General features: G+C 34.4%; 1 protein-coding gene across 1 annotated transcript; it reads right to left on the reverse strand.

Annotated features, from left to right (window-relative positions):
- Positions 1 to 24,515: 24,515 nt before the first annotated feature.
- LOC116139301 (germin-like protein subfamily 1 member 17) lies at positions 24,516 to 25,473 on the reverse strand. Its single transcript, XM_031424979.1, has 3 exons — positions 25,457 to 25,473; positions 25,221 to 25,366; positions 24,516 to 25,063 (listed from the first exon to the last, which is right to left on the reverse strand). The coding sequence occupies exons 1-3, from the start codon at positions 25,471 to 25,473 to the stop codon at positions 24,516 to 24,518; spliced, it is 711 nt and encodes a 236-aa protein (XP_031280839.1).

The raw sequence follows: 25,473 nt of genomic DNA on the forward strand, positions 1-25,473 counted from the left end.
CTCCCTCTTTGCTATTCTTTTCAGCAAAACCAAAGCCCACTTCCTCCTTCTCCTTCTCCTACTCTTCCTCTACACTTTTTCTTCCTTGTTACCCAAAGAAAGAGATATTTTGATAATAGCCGCTGAAGTTCCACCTCCTCCTCCTCTTAACATTTTGGCCAGGTTAGTGTTACTCCTCTTGGTATTTTAGATTTTTATCCACTAAGATTTAATGGATTGGGTTTGGGTTTTGATTTAATGGATTAGGTTTTTGGGTTGTCTTTGATGTAATGTAAGTTGAAAGGAGAATATTTTTGATGATTTTCTTGCATTGTGGGTAGTTGGGGGTGGTAGTATTGCCAGAGTCGATTAGGTGCAGATCAGGAAAAATAACTTTGATGAAGGATTCCAGATCTGATTTATTGCTTAAGCGATCTGGTATATTGCTTTAAGCAACTCTACAGATGCCCCTTCAAATCTATCAACCCTTAATAATTTTTTTTCTTGTATTGTAGGTATTCGACTATTATTAGACATGGGACAAGTTATTTTGGGTGTTGAATATTTTGGTGAATGGGTGGAGGACGAAAGTTGCTAGACATGGAATGTGAACAAAGAAGTTACACCAATTATTGTGAGTATAGAAGTTACTTTTGATGAGTTGATTGACGAAATCATTAGAAGAGATGAGTTGAGCTGCCCGCATAGTGATATAATCATGAAGTACATTTTAAGTAGAGTGCCTCTACATTACAAGGTACCCCCTATTGTATTAAAGTTAGATAAAGGTCTAAAGTTATACATGTTTGATGTGGGCGAGAATGGTTTGAGGCCGATTTTATGGGTTTTTGTTGTGGATAAACTGTTTAAAGTTAGTTCAAATGAAGGGGAGAATGAGCAAATTGGTATGGAGAATGTTGGTTTTAATTTCAACTATAAGGGCATTGAATTCTTTGTTGAGAAATTAGGAGTAGACAATGATTTAGGTAGTGAGGAGGACACTGTAGAAAAGGTTGTTCATGAGGGGCAAAATAATATTGTGGACGAGGAGGAAACTGTACATGTTCCCGCAAATGCAGAGATCGATTCCTGTAAATATAGATCATGCAGTAGGTGTAGTTTGTGAGGAAGAAACACTATAGAAATTCTTGTGTTTACTGATGTTGGTAGTGCAAGCATCTGATGTGTTTACTGATGGTTCAGACTTGCACGTAGGGTATTTATTTGACGACAAGGAGGAAGTGGTCAAGAAGCTAAATCTTGTTGCTGTGAAATGTAATTTTGAGTTCATCACTAAAAAGTCTAATTCATCAATAGTAGCGATTGAATGTCATGACCGACACTTAGGTGGCAAGTTTATTATAGAAGGTATATGGAATTTGAGAAATTTATTGTTAGCATATATACCTGTGAGTACACATGTGGGTTGAGACATATTTCAGGCCATTATCGATAAGCCTCTGCTGATGTTATTGGACAATTCGTGAAAAGTCAGTTTGTTGATGGGAAAGGTCCATCTCCTAAGGATATTCAAAATTATGTGCGCACAGAATTGGGATATGATGTCAGTTGCTAGAAATGTTGGAAAGGAAGACAATATGCACAAAATTTTGTGAGGGGCACGCTAGAGCATGGGTATGTAGTACTAAAAGCGTATCGTTATATCTTTGAGTTGACAAACAAAGGTTGCAAGATAGCTTTGAAGTGGGAAAAGAATATGAGGTTTAAATTTTTATTTATCTATTTATTTGGTTGCTTATGAAACTACCATAAGAGGTTTTCGAAACATGAGAAAGGTCTTGGCTATTGATGATTGCTTTTTTACGGGAAAGTTTGGAGGTACATTGTTGGTTGCCACTGCACAGGATTGCAAGAATCACACATATCCCATTGCATATAGTGTGGTTGACTCTGAGAACGGCAAGTCGTGGACTTGGTTTTTTTAGCAATTAGTTAAGATAGTGTCTAATAGTGATGAGCTGTGCATAACATCCGATAGACACAACTCTATAAAGAAGGGGATTGCCACTATTTACCCTCTAGCACATCACGGATTCTGTATAAGGCACCTTGGCGAGACCATATAACAAAATTTTAAGTGTGGTGACCTCCTTCAGACATATTATGTGACAGCAAAAGCTTATTGAGTCGATGAGTTAAAGGAACATTTTCGTCAAATCTGAATTAAGGATGATAAGACTATTATATATCTTGAGCATCAAGTTGGTTTCCAGCGATGGAGTAGAGCTTATTTTCTTAGAAGAAGGTTCGATGTCGTGACCATAAACATAGCGGAGTCCATAAATTCAAAGTTATTAACGGAAACAGAGTTTCCAATTATTGCCTTTTTTGATGCAATACAGAGGACATTATCATGCTGATTCCATGAGCATCGTATGAAGTCAAATAATTTTACCACAATCCTAGTTTCGTTGTCTAAAGTTATTGCGAGAATGTATCGAACTTTCAATTGTACTGTTTGCCTATCCTCTCAATGCTCAGGAGTTCACCGTGTGTGACTATAGTGTGAATACCCTAGTTAACTTTGTTAGTAAAACTTGCAGTTGTAACTAAAGTCCTTGACATTCAACGTTTACCATGTCCTCATGCACTAGCAGCACTCAAACAACAACGCAAGCCAAATTATGGTTCAAGAATTTACGAGGAACTTTGCTCCCCTCTCTATACGACAAGCTACTACATTCTGGCTTATTCAGAAACGACATATCTAGTTCTTCTAGAAAAGAAGTGGGTGGTGCTGCGAGAGTTGCTTTACATTATCATTCATTCGCCATTCGCGAAGACAGAAAAATGGACAAAAAGAGTTAAGTGTATTCTGTCAGCCTATAAGGTTCCTTAGAAAAAGAATAAGTGCTTGATTTGCAAGCAACTTGGTAACAAGAAATGCAATTGCCAGAATCAATTAGGTGCAAATCAAGAAAAATAGCTTCGAATAAGGATTTTGTAGATCTGATATATCACTTAAGCGATTTGATGTATCGCTTAAGTGACTATGCAAATGCCCTTTTAAATCAATAAATGCTCTGCATTTTATGGGTTTAGTTATTGTAAGGCTATATCTGTAGGGAAACACTTGTGATTGTGTGTCTTGTTTGACTGTTATCATAAAACAATGGGTGTTTTTATTATACATCTTTTTGGCCCTCTCATAGCTTTCTAGGTTGTATGTTTGTGTTGTAGAATTGCTTTATTTTTGCCAAGTTAGTATATGGAAATTGCTGAATGTCAAAAACCATGGGTAATTTACAAATAGATTTGTAAATTAAACTTATTACACTAAGTATAACACATATTTACAAGATCGCTTAAGCAATGTGAACTTATCGCTTAAGCGATGTAAGCTTATCTCTTAAGCGATATGTTTATATTGCGTAAGCGATCTTGTATTTGAGAAGGATTATTTTGACACTAAGTACAACACATATTTACAAGATCTCCTAAGCGATGTGAACTTATCGCTTAAGTGATGTAAGCTTATCTATAAGCTTATCTCTTAAGCGATATATTTACATCACTTAAGCGATCTTGTATTTAAGAAAGATTATTTGACAACCTAAGTACAACACATATTTACAAGATCGCTTAAGCAATGCGAGCTTATTGATTAAGCGATGTAAGCTTATCTCTTAAGTGATATATATGCATCGCTTAAGCAATCTTGTATTTGAAAATGATGATTTTGACACAAAGTACAATACAAATGTGTCGAATCGCTTAAGCGACGTCGTTTATTGGTTAAGCGATAGGCTTATCTATATGATTATCGCTTAAGCGATATGTTTTACATCGCTTAAGCAATCTTGTATTTGAGAAGGATTGTTTGACAACCCAAATACAACACATATTTACAAGATCGCTTACGCGATGTAAACTTATCGCTTAAGTGATGTAAGCTTATCTCTTAAGCGATATGTTAACATCGGTTAAGCGATCTGGTATTTGAGAATGATGATTTTGACACTAAGTACAAAAAAAATTTACCTGATCACTTAAGCAATGTAGGCTTATCTCTGTGCTTATCGCTTCTGTGATATGTTTACATCACTTAAGCGATTTGGTTTTTGAGAAGGATGATTTTGACACTAAGTACAACACAAATTTACTGGATCACTTAAGTGACATTGTTTATCGCTTAAGCAATGTAGGCTTACCTATATGCTTATCGTTTAAGCAATATGTTTGCATCGCTTAAACATATTGCTTAAGCGATCTTGTATTTGAGAATGATTATTTTACAACCTAATTACATCAATACATATTAAGGCAATTTAAAAAGATTAATAACGTTAACGTTAACCTGGGACATTTAGAACATCACGAGATTCTGGAGAAAAGAAGGAAATTTATTGGATTGTTTAAGCGACATTGTTTATCGCTTAAGCGATGTAGGCTTATCTATATGCTTATCGCTTAAGCGATATGTTTACATTGCTTAAGCGATCTGGTATTTTAGAAAGACGGTTTTGACACTAAGTACAACACAAATTTACTGGATCGCTTAAGTGACGCTGTTTATCGCTTAAGCAGTGTAGGCTTACCTATATGCTTATCACTTAAGCGATCTTGTATTTGAAAAGGATTATTTTACAACATAATTACATCAACATATACTAAGGTAATTTAAAAAGATGATTAACGTTAACATTAACATGGGACATTTAGAACATCACAAGATTCAGGAGAAAGAAGGAAATTTACTAGATTGTTTAAGCGACGTTGTTTATTGCTTAAGTAATGTAAGCTTATCTATATGGTTATCACTTAAGCGATACGTTTATATTGCTCAAGCGATCTGGTATTTACGAATGATGATTTTGACACAAAGTACAACACAAATTTACCGGATCACCTAAGCGACGTCGTTTATCGCTTAAGCAATGTAGGCTTGTTTATATGCTTATCGCTTAAGTGATCTTGTATTTGAGAAGGATTATTTTACAATCTAATTATATCAACACATATTAAGGCAATTTAAGAAGATTACTAACGTTAATGTTAACCTAGGACGTTCAACACATCATAAGATTCAACAGAAAAGAAGCAAATTTACCGGATCGCTTAATTGACGTCATTTACGCTTAAGCAATTAAGGTTTATCTATGTGCTTATCGCTTAAGCGATATTGTATTTGAGAAGGATTATTTGACAAGCTAATCACATCAACATATAGTAAGGCAATTTAAGAAATTACTAATGTTAACATTAAAATGGGATGTTCAGAACATCACAAGAAAACAATTAGGATATGTGACACTACAAACCCTATGATACATGAAGGAATGTCATAGCACACTATTGTGACACGTTTGCAGAAATGTACCTCATTCACAAATACAGATGGTTATGATTGCACAGACAACTAACCCACATTACAGAAATCTAATTACTCGGGCAAATCCTTTGAAACTTACAAGATTTAGAAGAAAAGAAGGAAATTTATCGGATCGCTTAAGTGACGTCATTTATCACTTAAGCGATCAAGGCTTATCTACATGCTTATCGCTTAAGCAATGTAAACATATCATTAAGTGATCTTGTATTTAAGAAGGATTATTTTTGCCTTCTGCATCTAACCTCTCCTCTAAATCACACGCCAAAAGAGACTGATGTCCCCCAAAACCTTTCTAAGAAAATTTTCAATTGCCTTGCTCTTCTTTACCCTCTCTTCCATTTTTGGTTCTAGAAATGGCCCACAATTAAGGCTTGTCATCAAACAAAATTCCTTCATCCCAAAACGCAACGGCTTTTCATCTACCACAAACCACATTTCATTTCTCTTTTCGCATCTAACTGAGTGTATCAATAAATAATGTGCAGCTTGCCCCAAAAAGCCCTTATTCCAATTTTCTCTTAAATCCATAAAATGACCAAAACACCTACCTTTGAACCGGTCCATACCTTTCCTATGGCCACTTGTAATTTCCTTAATTTTGGAAAAGACTTGCCAGCTAGAACTTATCATAACCCTCGCAAGGAAGTACAGTACAACATCCATAACAACTTGAAGCCCATATTTTTGAATATTTATGCTCCTAGAACATTGCAGAATAGATAGAAACTGAATACCAGCATAGGAGTACCATGCCAAAAAGAAACCAAAACAAGCAACAGGCTGCCAATCTAGGGGATATGAGCTTGGTGCTGGTCTAATCGGAGAAGTTCAAGTGGTTGGTACATTTTGTTGAGCACTTGGAGGGCATCGGAGAAGTGGGTGTTTTTGGCTTTCAAAGGACCGAGGAAGCCAAGGTAGGTCCTAGGGAGGTTGTTCATGGCAGGTTGGTTGGTTGAAAGTTGGTAGCAGAGGGCAGAAACGCATATGGGGCTTGCCTGCATTTTGCAGGGCTGTAAGCTCTTAACGCATCCTATGTTGTAAGCCATATTTGAAGCTTAAGGAGAGCTGGTTGAATTTTTCTTAGTAGCAGGGTGTTCTTTTGAGGAAAAAAAGAAAATCAATTTTTTTTTGTCAGTTATAATTATGTATAAGTTTTATTTTTAAAGTGATTTAGCGAATTTATCTCATGAAATTATTATAAAGATTTTTTTTTTTTTAAATTTAGTGATAAAAAATTACCAAAGAACTATTTAATATTATTTAAATTGAAAAAAAAAAAGTTATAGAATCAAATAATAAATATTTTTAGAAAATATACTAAACAACTATTCTATTTTAAAAACTTAAAAAAAAAAAAAATAAATCAAAAAACTATTCAGCATTTTATCCAGCTCTAATATAATTTTTAGATATTTTACCACAAATTTTCAGAATCTGATCCTATTCAATTTAATCTAACTCAACTTAAAACACTTTTTCAAAATAACATTTTTCAAATAATCTATCAAACTGGCCCAAAATTATTTGTTCAAAATATGATTTTTTTTTTTTTTTAAGAAAAAAAAATCAAAACCATCTTAAAAATATGTAATAAATTTAAATATGATTAAAAAAAAAATTACTAAGATTGGATCCTGAAAAACCACCCCCTAGTTACTAGTTTGATATGATAAAAGACTTATTATCTTATAATTAATACGATATTGACATATCAATTAGAATGCAAAGTTAGATATTAATAACCATCATTGGGTGGCTCAACGGTCAATTATAACTCTTGGGTGTATTATTTAAGAAGTCTTGAGTTTAATTCATCTGAGTTGTTAATAGAGGTAGCCACTGAGAGGATTTATCCGACTATCAACTTCAAGACCCCAAATCATTAGTTGAGGTGACCATAAGTTGGTCAGACACCTCTGGTCAACAAAAATAAAAAAATAAAAAAAGATAGATACTAATCTTATGTCTATCATTCAAAGGCAGAGGTCATTAGGCATGGGCTAGTGTTCTCTCTAGAATCTTTGGATCAAATTTTTCAAACTGCAAAAATCTTGAGTTGCTTTTATAGAGTTTTGAGGTCTGAGTTGAAGATGCAAATGGTGATATATACGGTATTGGCAGCATTGATCTAATTCTTTTTGTGACAGAAACTCGCGTTTTCGAAGTCCTTCGTTGTTCTATTCTGTCAATCAGTTAACAGCACCCTAAATGTTATATTTAATCATAAGCTTTACAACTTTACAACTGGACACAACAAATGGACTCAGAAAACCAAAAAAATAAAAAAATAACAAAAGAGATACAGAACCAGTTCAAATTATTGACTTAGAGCTATAGATGTGTTGGGTGTTGACCAAATGTTGAAAGTGGCAGTTTTGTAAATAAACACAAATGTTATGCTGTTTGTGTAATTAGACGCAGCTGAGTAATTAGGTGCAGATGTAAAAAGTTAACCATAAAACCATAATATTCTGTCAATCGTAATCCAAAAGCAATGATATTTACGTGATTAAATATAACACTCTTGATTATTTAATTAAATAGAGCACGAAGAAACCCATTTTCTAGTCAATAATTCACTATGCTAAGAAAAACTATGAAAATAATTCTTAACACGAGATGGTCTAATAATTTGATTTATAATCATCAACCAACTCATTTTGTGATCACAAGTTAGCCACTGATGCTATGGCAGAAGATTATTCTTTTACACAATGTTGATGATTTAATTTTCTCTTTCGTTCTTTTTTCAGTATTATGTACATATGACATATCCTTAAAGCTATGTCAAAAAGGACGTGTTCTGATTTATAAACTTCATTGCCTATTTGTTCGTGGTTAGGTTTATTTCATTTAGTTAGATTGTTTAACATAAAGCATATATGCTGTCATTGAAAAGTTTATGTAAGTATGAGAAAGACATCTTTAGATAATATAAATAAACACATAACATCGTTAAATACTTTTCTAAAACATCTGTCAAAAGAGATCAAATATTTAATTAGAAACTAATCATTCGGTCAACAAATTTTGATTAAGATAGCACAACAAGAACTCTATTAAAATTCTTCAATTTCATTAAGTCATAATTAATATAAAATATGGACTACATAGGTCTTTGTACTATCTGTTCCTTAACTAGGTATATACCATTTTTATAATCTATCAATTAATTGTTTTTGCACGTTGAATTTTTTTTTTTAATAAGTCTATATACTCTTCTGAAACGAATACTCTAATATTTAAAAGATAAATCAAATCTCACAATCATGTTTTTGAGATTTTGAGTTCTATTTATATTTTAAAGCCCCTTGGTATTCTTTTCTTAATTTTCTCTTTTTAAAGAAAAAAAAGTTCCATTCAATATTTGAGAATCAGTCATTCTTCAGTACTTGAAGAAGATAGATGGCTTAATGTAACTTGAAGATTCCTGGGCATATCGAAGGCTCAAACAATTAAGAATCATATAATATATATTTGCAATTATTTTGTATTCCATTCCTACAAAGCCAAAGTTTTTTGTGTTTTAATTTTTTGTAAATGTGAAAAATGTTGACAAAATGTTGAAAGTGGCAGTTTTGTAAATAAACACAAATGTTATGCTGTTTGTGTAATTAGACGCAGCTGAGTAATTAGGCGCAGATGTTATACGGTGTAGTTTCATTCTTCTTTATATAATAGAAGAAATTGTAAACTCAAGATTAATGAATACTTTACGCTACTGAATCAGCTTTACTCTCTGGTTCTTCCTTTTTACAAATTCTTTCGTTTGTTTTGACTCACCTAGAATAGGCAGACCTAGAAAACAAAAAATAGCATAATTAATGAACAGAAAACATCATTATTAAGCATATTTTTATGTTTTGACTAAACTGTATTTGTAGTTATAATTCCAGATTTGACCCCACTCGCATACATTTTTCATATGTATATTAAATATATTACAGCCCTTGAATTTAATAACAAAAGTAGTTTCAATTATCAGGAAAGTGTGTATGTAATTGATTAAAAAAAAAAAAAAAAATTTACTTACCAAATAAAAAAGATTGATACAAAAATAGTTCCCCATATGATCTTGATCATAAAAATATCTATAATTAGACAACGTTATATCTCTTTCCTTTTACAAATAGGATAAATGTTTCTTATAGTAATGAGCAACATGAATATTCTTATCCTAGAGGATAAATTAGATTCAGCTCTCTTCCATTTTTTTCCTCATTTTGTTTAAGAGAATATCTCAACCTGAATTTCTCATTTTGTTATCATATATTTAGTAAATTATCATATCAGCTTGTCAGTGTTGACCAAAATGTTGAAAGTGGCAGTTTTGTAAATAACACAAATGTTATGCTGTTTGTGTAATTAGACGCAGCTGAGTAATATGCGGCAGATGTATACGGTGTAGTTTCTTCTTCTTTATATAATAGAAGAAATTGTAAACTCTAATCAATGAAAACTTTAAGCTACGGAACAGCTTTACTCTCTGGTTTTCTTTCTTTTACATTTCTTTCTTTTTTTGACTTGGTATCAGAGCTACTGACTACGTGTCAATGGCAACTGATTCTGGTTCGGCAAACTCTCTTAAAAGCATAGAGAGCTTCTAAGAGAGTCAATCGATCGTTCTACTTCGCATTTGATCAAGGATCTTCAAATCGTGGAATTTCAGTTTACCTTCCAGTTTGCAAACCATTAGTCCAAAGCTCACAAGAAACAACTATCGATTCTGGACTCACACAGGTTCTCTTCTGCTGTATATCGCATGAATTGGAGGATCATCTCATTGGTAAAGTTCCCTGTCCTTCTCCTTTACTTGTATCGAATTCAGATATTGAAATGAGTTAGGGCAAATTAGAGGTGAACTAAGTTAGGTGATGATTTGGCTATAATAAGGTGAATCCTGCCATATCTTATGGAAGCGCACAGATAAGTTCCTTGTCAGTTGGCTTTTAGCTTCCATTCTGAAAGTATGTTGGAGTAATATCAAAATGTAGGATATCAACTGATATTTGGAACCTTGCATCTTGAGTTCCTAAATGATTCTAAGGCTAGAGCTTTACACCTTAAGAACCTATTACAAACCACTCAAAAAGGGAATATGAGTATTTCTGATTATGTTAAAAGGATGAAAGAAATAGCAGAAGTTTATCGGCTAGTGGATTGATGTGGCTGATGAGATTTGTTGCAGTACGTATTAGTGGTTTAGGACCAGAATATGATGCAGTTATTGTCAATTTAACCTCCAGACTTGAGTCCAAAGTTGTACCGTGTCTCTGCAGGAAGCTCAGTTTCTGTTGCAAAAATATGAGCTTAGGTTGAAAAACTTAATACAACAGATTTGTATAACAATTCTGTAATGTGGCATCATCACTTCATCACACTGGAACTCTACTGATGTCACTAATACCAACTCTCCTTCCACTCAACATTCATACAAAACTTACCTACACACTACAAACATCTGAACACAAATCTATTCCAATTCCTTCACTTGTGCACATAGGAAATCCACATTTTCAACAGAATTATGCCATACCTGTTGCTGCTGCTTCAATGCTGGACTAGAACACCAACCTCAATTTACCTACACACCAACATTTCACTCAAAGACCTTCCTTTCAACAGTATGGCAGAGGAGAGGCAGAAATTTTGGGAGGAACAGACTAATCTGTTCAGGTGGTAATAAGCAGACTTCCGCTGTGCAGTGTTTATCACAGATTTAATGCTGCCTATAATGGTACCTTGCAGTGTCCACACCAACTCACAGTCACCACACTCTAACTTACAACCATCACAATCTTATCTCCACAGCAGTCTGTCTCTCAGTCATATGTGACCAAGGATACTCTTCTGGTTTAATGCCTTCACTAAATCCTATGAACTCTCAATCCCCAGTTTGGGCAGCCCACATTTGTTGAACAATCTGCTGGTCCTATAGGTCTTTTGCTCAAATACACAACAGTCACAGTTTTTCATCAAGTGCTGATAATCCGGGAAGTTCACTGTTAAATGTTCCAAGTCAGCAGCTACAGGGATAGTCAACTTTTGTGGCCAGTTTCAGATGTCCCATTTTCCTGCTCATCCTCAGCCAGCTTTACATTCTGCTCTTGCTACCCTTCCACCCCTACTGATCCTGTGGGTACATGGATTCAGGCGCAACAGATCATGTCACTGCTATTTGAGTCACATGAGTCTTGCAAGATGTTATGATGGTGCAAATCAACTTCAAGTGGGGAATGGTGGTGTTTCTTAACATATCTCATATGGCTTTACTCCTTTATCTAGTCATCTTCATTCCAAATGTTTATGCTCAAAAATATTCTATGTGTGCCTAAAATCACAAAAATTTGCTAAGTATCTCTAAGTTTACATGAATATGATGTAGTGGTCGAGTTTAATGCTGATTGTTGCATTGTTAAGGACAATTTAACCAGGGCTACTTTGCTGCAAGGGACTTAAGGAGGCTTGTACCAGTTGAATATCTCACCTAGGTCTGCTGTGCCCTGTTTATCCAATTCTGATGCACCTTATCTATTTGTTTTTGTTCCAATTTTCTAGTTCAAATAAGTCTAGCACCGAAACTTCTCAGTCTATAAATCAGTTTTACGTTATGTAGTCAAGGCAACTGTAAACCTGGTGTATCCTGCTCTACATATAGTCCTGGTTGTCATCGTGATGTAGAGTTAAATAATCTTGTTACTAATCTGGTGATGATAGTAACTGATGGTCTTATGAAATTTAGTAACTCCAGTTATGATAGTATTCTGGGGGCCTATGACATGTAATAATTCTTTCAGCATAAAGATTTTACTATGGTTCAGTTAAATTCTGACAGTTCCTCTAATCTTCTAAGTCTCAATATAAATCTGATTCACTCTAATTCCAATTCTGAAATCATTGTTTACTTGCTGATACACTAAGAATGATATATGACATGGCAATGAGCTAGGACACCCACATTCACTTGTTCTACATAAAATTCTTGCTACTTTACCTAAAAACATTGTTAATCAGTCTCAATCTAAGTTAACTTCTGCACCAATTTTGTGATGGCCTGTCAAATGGGAAAACTGCATCTTCATCTTTCCATCTCTTCTTCTTCCATGACCACTGCTCCCTTAGAGTTAGTACATAGTGATGGTGGGTCCTGCACCCCTCACGTTCTGCAGAGGGTTTTCGTTATATGTACCAATTCTTAGATGATTTTAGTAGATCACTTGGTTGTTTCCTCTCGCCAAAGGCAGAAGTAAAATCTGTTTTTACAAGTTTCCACCATCTGCCGAAAGGCAATTTGGTCACAACTCAAGTTTTGCAATCTGATCAAGGTTGGAGAGTACATTGCATTACAACCCTATCTCACTGAATTAGGTATTCGGTTTAGACTTCATGTGCAACTGCATCACCAAAATGGAAGATGTGAAGCAAACAGGCATTTAGTAGAAACCGATTAATCTTCTTGCCATGCTTCTATGCCTTTATGTTTTTGGTGGTTAGCTTTTGAAACTGCTGTTTTTCTCATAAATAGGATCCCTATCTGCACTATTAATTTCATGTCACCTTTATCAGAAATTATTCAATCATATGCCTATTTATGACTCCTTAAAAGTGTTTGGTTGTACGTTGCTTTCCCTTTTCTTCGAAGGTACAATGATAATAAGTTTTGGTTTTCATTCCGTTAAATTGTTTTGTGTTGGGTCTAGTCTTGTTTCAACAAGTTATAGATGTTTAAACTGATGGAAAATTATAATAACTCCAAGTGTCAAATTTAATGAGTTGAGTTCCTTTTGCCAAGGCCCATTTTTGTTCTACATCTCATCACCACTACCCAAGAAACTCCATTGAAACTCCTTCTTCTTTCCATTTGTTGCTGTTTATCCAACTTCTTCTGGTCAAGCTTCTGTTTTCCCTACATTATTCAGCCCGCAAACGAGTCTGACATGGTGTACAGGAGTAAAGCATTGCTAACTCTGTTACTACATTAAAGTCCTACCTCTGTTTCCAGATTGCGCAAAGAGTCACTCTAATTCTGGTATTTCACCAACTACTAAGAGTCAATCAAAATCTGGTGTTCAATCACCTGTTGTGTCTGCACCTTTTTTCTTCAATTCCGGTACCACTCACCTGTGCATCTGCACCTCTCTCTCAAATTCTGATGTCACTTCCCTGTTGCATCTATACTCTTTCTTCAGTTTTGAGTCAACCTCTAAACATAGTCTCCTCATACTAATACTTGCTCCATCCATTAGTTATTTCCTCTCTGCATTATAACCATCCCATTTTTATACCTCCGCCTTGCTCACTGAAGTTGATCTTACATTGTCAAAATTCTCCAAGATTCAATGTCTTCTCATTCAGCAGCAACCAAATCCACTCCCTATGTGGACAAGAGCAAATCTGCTGCATAAACTCTGTTCAGACCATGCTGATGTTGATCATAGTGCTGATCTTTGATCATCCTACTGCGTGCCTTACTACAGCAAATGTGGATGTTGTACCTAATTTTTTGCTACTATCCTGGACATAATTTTCTCAGATTCAGCATTGGTTTTTTCCTACTAAACCTTCGCTTCTCTGTCGTTTTCTTCACAACTCCAAGTTTAAACAGACCAGCTTCAGTTTTTGATGCATTAGCTAGTCCTAATTGGAAAACAGCCATGAAATCTGAGTTTGATGCACTTGTTCATAACGACCACTTGGGTGCTTGTACCTCTAATCTCCTAATAGGAATGTTGTAGGAAACATGGGTGTTTCGCAACCAAATTTAATGCTGATGGTGACACTCCAAAAGTACAAGGCAGGTTGGTTGCCAAGGGGTTTCCAACAAACCCCTGGTTTTGACTTTTTGAAACATTAGTCCCGTGGGTTAAACCGTCCTCCAATCAGAATAATTCTGACTTTGGCAGTAACAAATTGTTGGGATATTCCAAGTTGATGTGCATAATGCATTTTGAATGGGACCTTATGATGAAGTGTATATTGCAGCAGCCGATTGGGTTTGAAGATTCTTCTCAAGCCTACTTTTGTATGGCAAGTTACAAAAAGCTTTATATGGTCTTAAACAAGCTCCAAGGGCTTGGTTATAAGTTGAAAACACCCTGCTTAGCAAAGGATTTCAGAATTCCTATTTCTGATTCTATCTGTTTTGGTATGTAAGCAAGATTCTTGTCTAACTTTTGTTAGTTTATGTTGATGATATCCTCCCTAACAGGGTCCAATCCGCTTATATTCACAGCTAATGCAAGAACTTAATGAAGAGTTTTGCTCTCAAACTCTTGGCTCCCTGAGTTTTTCCTTGGATTAGAGTTACTAGACTTGCAAAGGTATCCATTTGAACAAACTAAGTATGCCTCTGACTGTTTAACAAGACCAGCAGCTAGATGCAAACTCTTGCTGTAACACCTATGGCTGTGGGTACCAAAATTAGCTTCCAATGACATGAACTGTTTGAGACCTAGTCTTTACGTAGTACAATTGGGGCTCGCTTCATATCCTCCCCTTACCAGGCCTGATCTCAGCTTTTCCCGTTAACAAATTAAGTCATTCTTACATCTCCTACAATTACACTGGCTTGGCTTGCAAGAGAATTTTGAGATATGTAAAGGGCATTAGATCATGGCTTGCATTTCAAGCCTGCAGGGAGCTTGCAGATTGAGTGCTATGCTGATGCAGATTGGGGAAGCATTTGGAAGATAGGGATCCACAGAGTGGTTTTGTGTGTACATGGGTCCCAATTTAATACAGTGGAGCTCCAGGAGCAAAAAGTAGTTGCTTATCCTCTACTGAATGATTTACAGGGCTTTAGCTCAAACTGGAACAGAGGTGCATGGTTTTACAAAGTCTTTTGCTGATTGTGGTATTCCATAACTTCTAAAACCTGTCATTTGTGGCGTAATGTTAGTGCTGCTGCTGCGTCTAATCCGGTATTTCATGCACGACTAAACACTAGAAAATAGATGCTCCATTATATTAAGAACAGGTGTTTGGCTAATAAGGTGCTATACAATATGTGCCGTCTAAGTTGCCAATTGCAGATCTGTTGACAGGCGCGTCTGCTGCCCATTTTGCAGAATTACGTGAAAAACTAATGTAGTCAGCAAGGAATGACATGCATCATAAGTGCAGTTTTTGTTTAGTATGTTTGTTTACAAAATGTTGGAGAGATGGAGTGTTATGTGTAGTTGCAAAAGTGGATCTGTTACAGAATGCCTATTGCAGAGAATGTTGTTGCAGAATGGTTGTTTGCAAAGGCTGAAGAGTTTGGCAGAATGTGTTTGCAAGAGATGATGGTTTGAACATGGTTGTTTACAAATGCTGAGAGTTTCAGGTGATCTGTTACAGCATGCCTATTGCAGAGAATGTTTGTTGCGAATGGTTGTTTTGCAAACATGCTGAAGAGTTGCAGAATGTTTATTGCAGAGAAGATGGTTGTAAAATGGTTGTTTTACAAAATGCTGAAGAGTTGCAGGATGCTGTTACGACATGCCTTTGCCAAGAGAATGTTGTTGTTGCAGAATTGGTTGTTTGCAAAATGCTGAAGAGTTGCCAGAATTGTTTATTGCAGAGAATGATGGTTGTAAATGGTGTTTACAAAATGCTGAAGCGTTGGCAAATGCCTATTGCAGCGAATGGTTTGTTGCACGAAATGGTTTTTTTTGCAAAATGCGAAGAGTTGCAGAATGTTGTTTGCAGACAATATGGTTGTAAAATGGTTTGTTTCCGACAATGATAGTTGCGTGGATCTGAAGTAGTGCAGGATTGCGTTAGTGTTTGAAATGCTGAGATGTGCTGATTGCAGATGATGTTTAATTTGTGAAAGCTGATATTGCAGTTAGGTTGATGATATCTAAGTGTGATCGTTTGGTGTTGCAGGGTTTGTAAGAGTGTTTTCCTGGGATGCGATTAAGAAGTCATATTCTGCAGTTTTGTTGAACTGTTTGCAGTGTGGGTTTGTTACAAAGAAAAATGCAGAGTTGTTAGACGTATTTTCTGGTTTATGTGTGTCAATGTTGCAACGCATCAGTAATTACTAGAAGAAAGCAGAGTGTGTATAAAACATGGCGTTGCAGGTCCTAACAGCTTAGGTTTTCATGTCAAAGTGCAGAGATTACGAGCTGTTTTGAGGGGCTTTGTTGATTTTAATTTATTAGTTCACAACATGTCAGAAAAAGCAAGTGTAATGCTATTTTTCTTTTATCCTATTCACTAATGCTAACAATCTTAATAGTCTTACATGGCTAAGTAACAACTTGCTATATTGGTTAATAATTGTTTGGGTGGCCTCACTTTACAAACCGGTTTTTAAAGTGAGCTCTACCCATACGTGGTTGTTAAAATTGGTATCAGAGCGAGACCATCCTTCGAGCAAATCTCATGTAATCACACCCACCTATAGTAGCTAGGCATAAAGCCCAACCATCTCGGTATATCGAGCCGACATCCATTCCCTGCCTACTTGGTATATTGTCATGGGATTGGCAATTGCTTGCGACGACTAGGCATAGCGCTGTACTAACACAACATATGGATCCAATAGCGATCCTGTGTCAACTCGATATATCCTCTGATTTTCAACATCCCCAGCTAAAAAATTTTGGACACATAAGGATGAGGAGTTTTCATCTGACGTCCCCCTGAGAGATAAGATAATTTTAAATACCAACAAGGTTTTGCAAAAGTACGAAAAAAATGACGCCTATCTTAAGTTAAATTTAACAATTCTGTCCAATTTTTTATTTAATATTAATTAAAAACAAATAGTCCATTTTACCCTTTTTATTATTTACCAAACTGTTAATTGCTTAGAAAGATAATTTTATTTTAATATTTTGTTGCAGTAAAAAGGCCCTAATACCCCTTGATTCATGGGTTAGATAATTAGTCTCCCAAGATTACGTAAATGCCCTTATTTATGTTGACTTTAGTTGACTTGTGTAACTCAGTTTAGTAGCCAACGAGTTTTAAACGTTGGGAGCATTTATGTCGCGTTTAGTTACAAGAACATAACTTGATCGTATACTTAATTGAAGGCTGATTTCACGTCATAAAATGTGTCAAAACTAGCTTAGATTTTGAAGTAGATCCATGGAGAAACTAGAGTGAGGGTAATTTTGATGAAGCAATCTCATATTATTGCTGCTGTTTATTATCGCATATATTACTCTCACATTTTTATTTATTACAAAATCATAGTGAGATCTACTGGTACAACATGAGACGCATGCCAACTAAATTATTTATCATCGATCTAGAAACTTTTAGTTGTAAACGTCCCATTGTTGATTATCCTCATGTTCAGTTTCGTGGCTGCACCAGGGGGCGAATGAACAATCCGTTTCTTCCACTGTGAACCGTGCTCATACATGGAGATTTCCATGTCCCCAGTCATACCGCAATTAGTCGAAAACACGCCAACGGGGACGTCTGACCATTTGTTTTATGGCAATATATTTTCAAAATTTTAAAACTTTAAATAAGCTCAAAAAGAGTTTATGAGAGAAGCTCAAATTTTGAACTATTCTTATAAGTGCGTAAAATAGTTGATTTAAAATTCAATAAACGCTTTTGAAATACAATCAAACAACCTAAAAATAAAACTGCTTATGACTTTAAATAAACTCTTTTAACTATAGAAAAGTCCAACCAAACACACTTGAAATCTTCATTAACATAAAAAGTTAAGTAGAATTATATATTCTTTTGTGTCTTGCATGTAAGTCCAGTTCCAATAACGTTCATCGTTTCCCCAAGCAATTGTGAGACCCCTTGCATAAATCTCAAAGGTGTTCGCACCAGAAAGCTTATCAACCGAAAACTTCTGCAGTAATATAATTTAATACTTAGTATTGAACTTAGTTGCTGCTTAATAATAAAAACAGTAAACTTGAAGATGATCCCAAAAACAATCTGTAAGATATGTGGACTTGCCAGTTTGTTTTGGTTCAAGAAGATTCCACCGTGTAGCTGCTCAATTAGATTGTCGGAGGACTTGTTAATCTGTGAATCTGCCTCTTGAAGAATGGCATCGAGGTTGTGTGGAAGCTGAACTTGCAATGAAGCCATCTTGTGATGATCACTCTTCTCTTTAATTCAAATATCTCTTACTGATAATCTTCGTTACATGCAGACCTTGAATTTATAGGTTGAGATGGTCGAATAAATTACTAATGGATTTCTACATCATTATATGAAAAAGATTTATTCCTTGATAAGGCATAGCTGGATTATTCCTTCTAAAACACGACAATATGATCATGATAATACGTACTGAATCATGTTATTCAAAAAAACAAATAAGATGACATGCCCACCACTTTTACATGGTATTACCTCAATTGTCCAATATTTCAAGGGTAACCTGCTACATTCAAAAATATTTTGGCTCTTTCCATATTTTTTTCGACGATCAAAACTTCACCAAATCTGCATAAATATTAATAAACTAAAAATATTAAATAAATTCTTAAAATTCTTATTTTTTTTGTCAAAGAAATAATAGTAAATTTGTTACAGTCAAATTATATCTGGTTTCAAAGTAGAATTAGGAAATCGGAGCGTACATATATAACTGGCAAGAACAACGCTATGTATACAAACTATAATAGGCAGACCTAGAAAACAAAAAATATGCATAATTAATGAACAGAAAACACTCATTAATTAAGCATATTTTTATGTTTTGACTAAACTGTATTTGTAGTTATAATTCCAGATTTGACCCCACTCGCATACATTTTTCATATGTATATTAAATTATTTACAGTCCCTTGAATTTAATATACAAAAGTAGTTTTCAATTATCAGGAAAGTTGTTATTGTAATTGATTAAAAAAAAAAAAAAAATTTACTTACCCAAATAAAAAAAAGAATTGATAAACAAAATAGTTCCCCATATGATCTTGATCATAAAAATATCTATAATTAGACAAACGTATATCTCTATTCCTTTTACAAAATAGGATAAATGTTTCTTATAGTAATGAGCAACATGAATATTCTTATCCTAGAGGATAAATTAGATTCTCAGCTCTCTTCCATTTTTTTCCTCATTTTGTTTAAGAGAATATTCTCAACCTGAATTTCTCATTTTGTTATCAATAATTTAGTAAATTATCATATCAGGCTTGTCAGTGTTGACCAAATGTTGAAAGTGGCAGTTTTGTAAATAAACACAAATGTTATGCTGTTTGTGTAATTAGACGCAGCTGAGTAATTAGGCGCAGATGTTATACGGTGTAGTTTCATTCTTCTTTATATAATAGAAGAAATTGTAAACTCTAATCAATGAAAACTTTAAGCTACTGAATCAGCTTTACTCTCTGGTTTTTCTTTCTTTTACAAGTTCTTTCGTTTGTTTTGACTTGGTATCAGAGCTACTGACTAAGTGTCAATGGCAACTGATTCTGGTTCGGCAAACTCTCTTAAAAGCATAGAAGAGCTTCTAAGAGAGTCAATCGATCGTTCTACTTCGCATTTGATCAAGGAATCTTCAAATCGTGGAATTTCAGTTTTACCTTCCAGTTTGCAAACCATTAGTCCAAAGCTCACAAGAAACAACTATCGATTCTGGAGCTCACAGGTTCTCTTCGCTGTAGGATCGCATGAATTGGAGGATCATCTCATTGGTAAAGTTCCCTGTCCTTCTCCTTTACTTGTATCGAATTCAGATATTGAAAATGAGTTAGGGCAAATTAGAGGTGAACTTAAGTTANTATATATATATATATATATATATAAACTTGTCTATTTGCCTAAAATCAAAGCGAACATCAATTGGTGGTGGTTTGATTTGCTTTTTCAACTCCTGTATGGATTATATCTCCATTTCGTCAATCACTAGTCTCATCCTGAACTGAAATTATTACCAAAGACAATCATGATTAACTTGAACAAAACTTTTCAAACCTTAAAGCCGTCACGCAGATATTAGAAACTATTAGTGGGAAAATATAAATATTCAAGACAGTGTGGCCAGATGCATATCGCATATTGGCATTAACGATATAAACACTTAAAAAATTAGTACAAGAAGTTGCATCGAAGCATCATACCAAATATTGATGGTAGGTGATCCGTTAGTGGAAGATTTGATATTTATCCATAAAATACATATATTTTATATTATATACATATATAATACATATATAATATCTAAATACCAAGAAGAAACGAAGTACATGTGACAAAATGTATCTAGCAGATAGCTTCAACCTCTTTCATAACTTCGTCCACCATGAAAGTTGACAATTAACTGAACATAATCTAATATATTAATTACCTAACCAAACCCAGTCCACTATCTAGCTGGACCACGAGATCTAAGTCATCTTATGTTTTAGGGAACATATTAAACATGTAGAAAATTACATAATAAATAAGTAACACACCACATAATGAGAGATAATAATATTTTAATCACCACTGGGTGGTCGAGTGATTAATTAGGACTCTTGGGTATATTATTAAAAAAGTCCTGAATTTGATTCACCTCAACCCCTAATATGAGTGATCATTTAAGCTCTTATCCAACAAGTAACTCCAGGGTTTCGGAGGATTAGTTGAGATACATGTAAACTGACCCAGGCACCCTCGGTTATCAAAATAATAATAATAATAATAATAATAATTTGGTACTTGAACCACTATCTTACCAAAGAACATTAGGCGTGCGTATCTATTTCTTCTCCCACAACCAACTAAACCAAGAATAATATTCAACATTCCTATATTCACATGTATATATATCAAGATCTAGATTAGTTATATGGAGGGTCGATTGTTTTTGCAGGCGCTCGGTCAATTTCTGAAAGAAATGTTTTGGAAAATTAATCGAGTCTAACCCAACTTGATATTAACTTGACTCTTCATAGTCCAATTTGAATTTTAAGAGTATCTCCAATAATGCTCTTTAAAATAAGGAGCATCTTTCATATAAATAAAGAGTATTTTTATTAATTTTTAAATATAAAGAACAAAATTTTTATTCAAATCCAATAGACTCTTTAAATTTTAGGAGAGATAATATGTTTTTTCAAGAAAGAAACTTAAATATGAGAGGTAAATCACAAATAAGATGCATAGAAACTTGCAATTTATTATTTAAAATTAAGATAGAGAGTGAAATTTGATTCTTTAAATATGGAGAGTCAAACTCACTCTTCAATTTATATTTAAAGAATAAAGAGCTTGTTGGACTCTTGTTTCTATAGATAAACTCTTTATAATAAAGAATTTGGGTTATATAAAGAGTCATTTGGAAATCCTCTAAGTCTTGATCCTGCATTCAACTCAGCTATTAATAAACTCCGAATGGGTACGCATTAATTCTAATAAACTTCATCGGACGGCAATTAAGCGATCATCAGTTTTAATCAGTCAACAAAGTTTATACCATTTCCTCATGCGATAAAGAAAATTTCGTCCTAGCAATTTATTTTCTCGACTCTCTGCCACATAATAGTCTTATCCAATAATCTATTTCTTAAATGCTCATTATAGACACAAATGAGAATAGTGGCCGGGATAATTAATTAATGGATGACCATCACTTTCTGCTGTTTGATGAAATCCGATTCATTGAGTTTTAATCATTACGAAGGTTTTGTACAAAGTAAACGACTTTTTTCCAACCAAATAATGATTTAATCACACTTTTTCACCAACAAGTTTTTAAAATATTATTTTATTATCCAAATTTATATTTCGTTTTTTATTTCGGTGTCATTGCGACCCCACATCATTATCATTCTCTTCTCCGATCATCACTCACCAAAATCTCTCAAACCCTACTCTCGTCGACCCTGCTAATCGTCTGTAATCGAGCGATAAGGATCTGCACAGCCGCCTCTTCCAAGTCAAATTCTAATCAATCCCAACCACCAAAATTCAACCTTCCACCACCAAAAGACTCATCGGTCTTCCCTCTTAAAAAAGGACCGATTTTGTTCTCTGTTCTCTATCGAAATATAAATTTGGATAGGAAAGAAATATTTTAAAAGTTTGTGGGTAGGGGTGTTCAAAAGTGGTTAACTGAATCGGTTAACCGCTTTCTTGAACCGAACCGATTTTTTTATTTAAGAAAATTCATGAACAGAAACCAAACTGGTTTGGGGGGAAAACCGATTTTTCGGTTAATCGAAAAACTAGTTAACCGCTTTGAAAAAACCCGTTAACTGGTTTTCCCCTTTTTATTGGATAAAACTTATTATTTTTCCTAAATTAAATTGTAAACATCAACAATACATATCCAAATAAAAATTAAACATTCATACATATCTATTAATCACAACTAATAATACATTAAAAATTGATACAAATAAAAGTCTGAAATTAAAGTCCATAATAAAACAACAAAATAACTAAATGAGTCCCAATAGAAAACAAGAAAAGTACTTGTGCAAATTTAGGGATAAAGATTATTTATTATATATATATATTATGTAAACCGGTTCAAAAAACCGGTTTCGGTTAACCAATTTTCATTTTTATCAGAATTGACAATTGAATCTAAATCTGGTTTTTTGAATTCTTTGAACCGTAACCAAACCCATTTTTTTGGTTAACCGGTTTTTCAATTTTGTTAATGGTTCGATTCAGTTCAGTTTTTGCATTTTTTTTAACACCCCTATCTGTGGGTGAAAAAGTATCATTAAGCCATTATTTGAGTTGGAAAAAGTCATTTACTCTTTTGTACATGAATTAGGGTTAAACAAGATTCTTACTTCTAGAAGTAATTTGGTGTTGAGAATTGACTTGGTTTCGATAAGGACTCGGTAAATGGTAAATAAAACCATTGCTCAAAAAACTATTTTTGCTTCTTTCCCCATAGTTATTGTTGTGCCTAAAAAATCGCACTGATGTCAACACCAATGAATCAAAGTTCAGGAAGGTTTTATGCCATTCAGGAGTTGTCACGTCGCCCCAAAACAAAAGGGATACGACTGTCACTAACCCAACAAATTCAAGTTTTGTCTATGAGTAGATAAGGATCGCACACTTGTCCTAATTTTATCAAAATAAAAAGAAAAGGATTAAGGAGTGGGTCTCCACGCGTCATGATAACTTGCAAAAACAGTCATTACATTGGTCTAAAAGGTGTATAAATGAGCAACTCTCTTCATGAAAAGGGGTGTTGGACATATGAGAGTTAGGCATAGATTTGAGTTTCATTCTTTTTCTCTGTAAGTAAAATATTTCTTTATATTTGTATGTCTTACGGGTAATATCATAAAAATAGTCAGAGAACAATAAAATAACAGTGGATGTAGGATTGTTTTAAGCATCCGAACCACTGTAAAAACCTCTATTGTCAGTCTATTATTTATGTTTTCTGTAATATATATAATCTCAGCACCATATTCAAATCTCATGAATCCATCACGTGTAATTTCTAAGACTCTTTTAACACTTTACACGTGCGAGTCATTGGTGTCCAAAATCAAGCATCAACAATCACAAATGCTACATAAATTTCTAGTCTATGTGTTAGAACCTAGGTCTTTGGTTATATTTGTTTCAATCCATCTGATGTAAATATTGTTTCAAAGTCTTGGAGCAACCAATGCACAAAAATTTAATAAATTTTGCTGGCGTCACCTTTGTCTTTAAAATTAAAAAGTAATGCTCTCTTTAAAAATATTATTGATCATTACGAGATCTCTTTAAGATTTAACTTTAATTAACTTTGTCGAAAAATATGGAGGACCCTACTGAATGTACGTATATTGATAAAATATTATATAGTACCTCCAATGTTATACTAGTTACAGAATATAACAAAGATTTTTGAAAAAGTACTTAGTGATGGTGTTGTATATATTAATAGAAAGGCATGGAAGTTTCTTTAATTTTGAGACAAATTAAGGTGAGCAAATTCTAGCTAGGCTGTACTTTTGGCCCTAACTATGGAAAAGTAAAGCAAATTAAAGATCGACTTCCAAAAGAGCAAAAGGAGTTGGACATAAACAGCTGAAAAAACAAATGTATATTAGCTGCAACAGTATATTTGTATGTTATCTGTTATAGAGAGAGATTGGGGCAGAGAATTAAAAATAAATAATTTATACACACTTTTGACTTTCGAGGTACATATGAGTATACATGCAATGTCTTTAGTTAATTGACTATAGGATCAGAATAACAATAAGAATTAGGAGCTAGGGGCTCATTCAATGCATTCAACGTTTTTCTAATTGCCATCTATCCAGAACTTGGCCTGGAGACCTTTCACAACATATTTGTCCAACTGGAAGGGCCTGGCGAGAAAACCAGGATCAATGGCAGGATCTGATCCAAATACTGCATTTGCAATTGTAATGACACCGGGATTCTGGCTACTCAAAGCGGCAATGGCAATAGCGTTTGTCTTCCCGATGTTGAATTGGAAGTGAATGAGACCAATGGGGAACACGAACACATCACCTTTGTTTAGAACTTTGCTAATAAGTGTGTTATTAGGATTGGATGTGACGAAACCAACAAGAAGAGTACCCTCTAGGACAACAAGAATCTCAGTGGCACGAGGGTGAGTGTAAGGTGGATTTTGGCCATAAGGTGCGAAGTCAATACGGGCTGCTGATATGCCAAGAGTGTTGAGTCCTGGGATTTGTTGTACATTTACAGCCGTGACATTTGAACCAACTGGGTTATTAGTGTTTCCAGGCATTTTAACTGAAAATGAGAAATCATCTGCTTTGACAAGCTTTGGGTCCTTGCAGAACTTCCCATTCACAAATACTGCATCAAATAATCACATTATTAATTTTTGTACATTTTCCAGTAACATTATAATAAGTCATAGTGGATGCCATGCAAAAGTAAGATATTGTTATTGCTAATCTAAATATATCAATAAAACAGTGAATACACAGAAAAGGTAATATTGAGCACGTACCACCATGCAGGGGGTCGTCGATGGCTACACAGAAGTCGTGAAGAGGACTGGGATCAAAAGCAGAGGCAAAAGAGGAAGCCAATGCCAAGAAGACACAAGCCAAAAGAAAGTTTTTTATTGTGATTAGGCTAGATATGAACTCTGTTCTTCAAGGATTAATATTTGCTTGGCGAGTAGTGAGAAATGCTGCAAAGCAGAGCTACTCTATTTATAGTTAGAATTCATTTGTTAATTACAACGAGGAGTCAGTCAT

Source organism: Pistacia vera, unplaced genomic scaffold (genome assembly GCF_008641045.1).
Source record: "Pistacia vera cultivar Batoury unplaced genomic scaffold, PisVer_v2 Contig35, whole genome shotgun sequence".
Taxonomy (NCBI): Eukaryota; Viridiplantae; Streptophyta; class Magnoliopsida; order Sapindales; family Anacardiaceae; genus Pistacia; species Pistacia vera.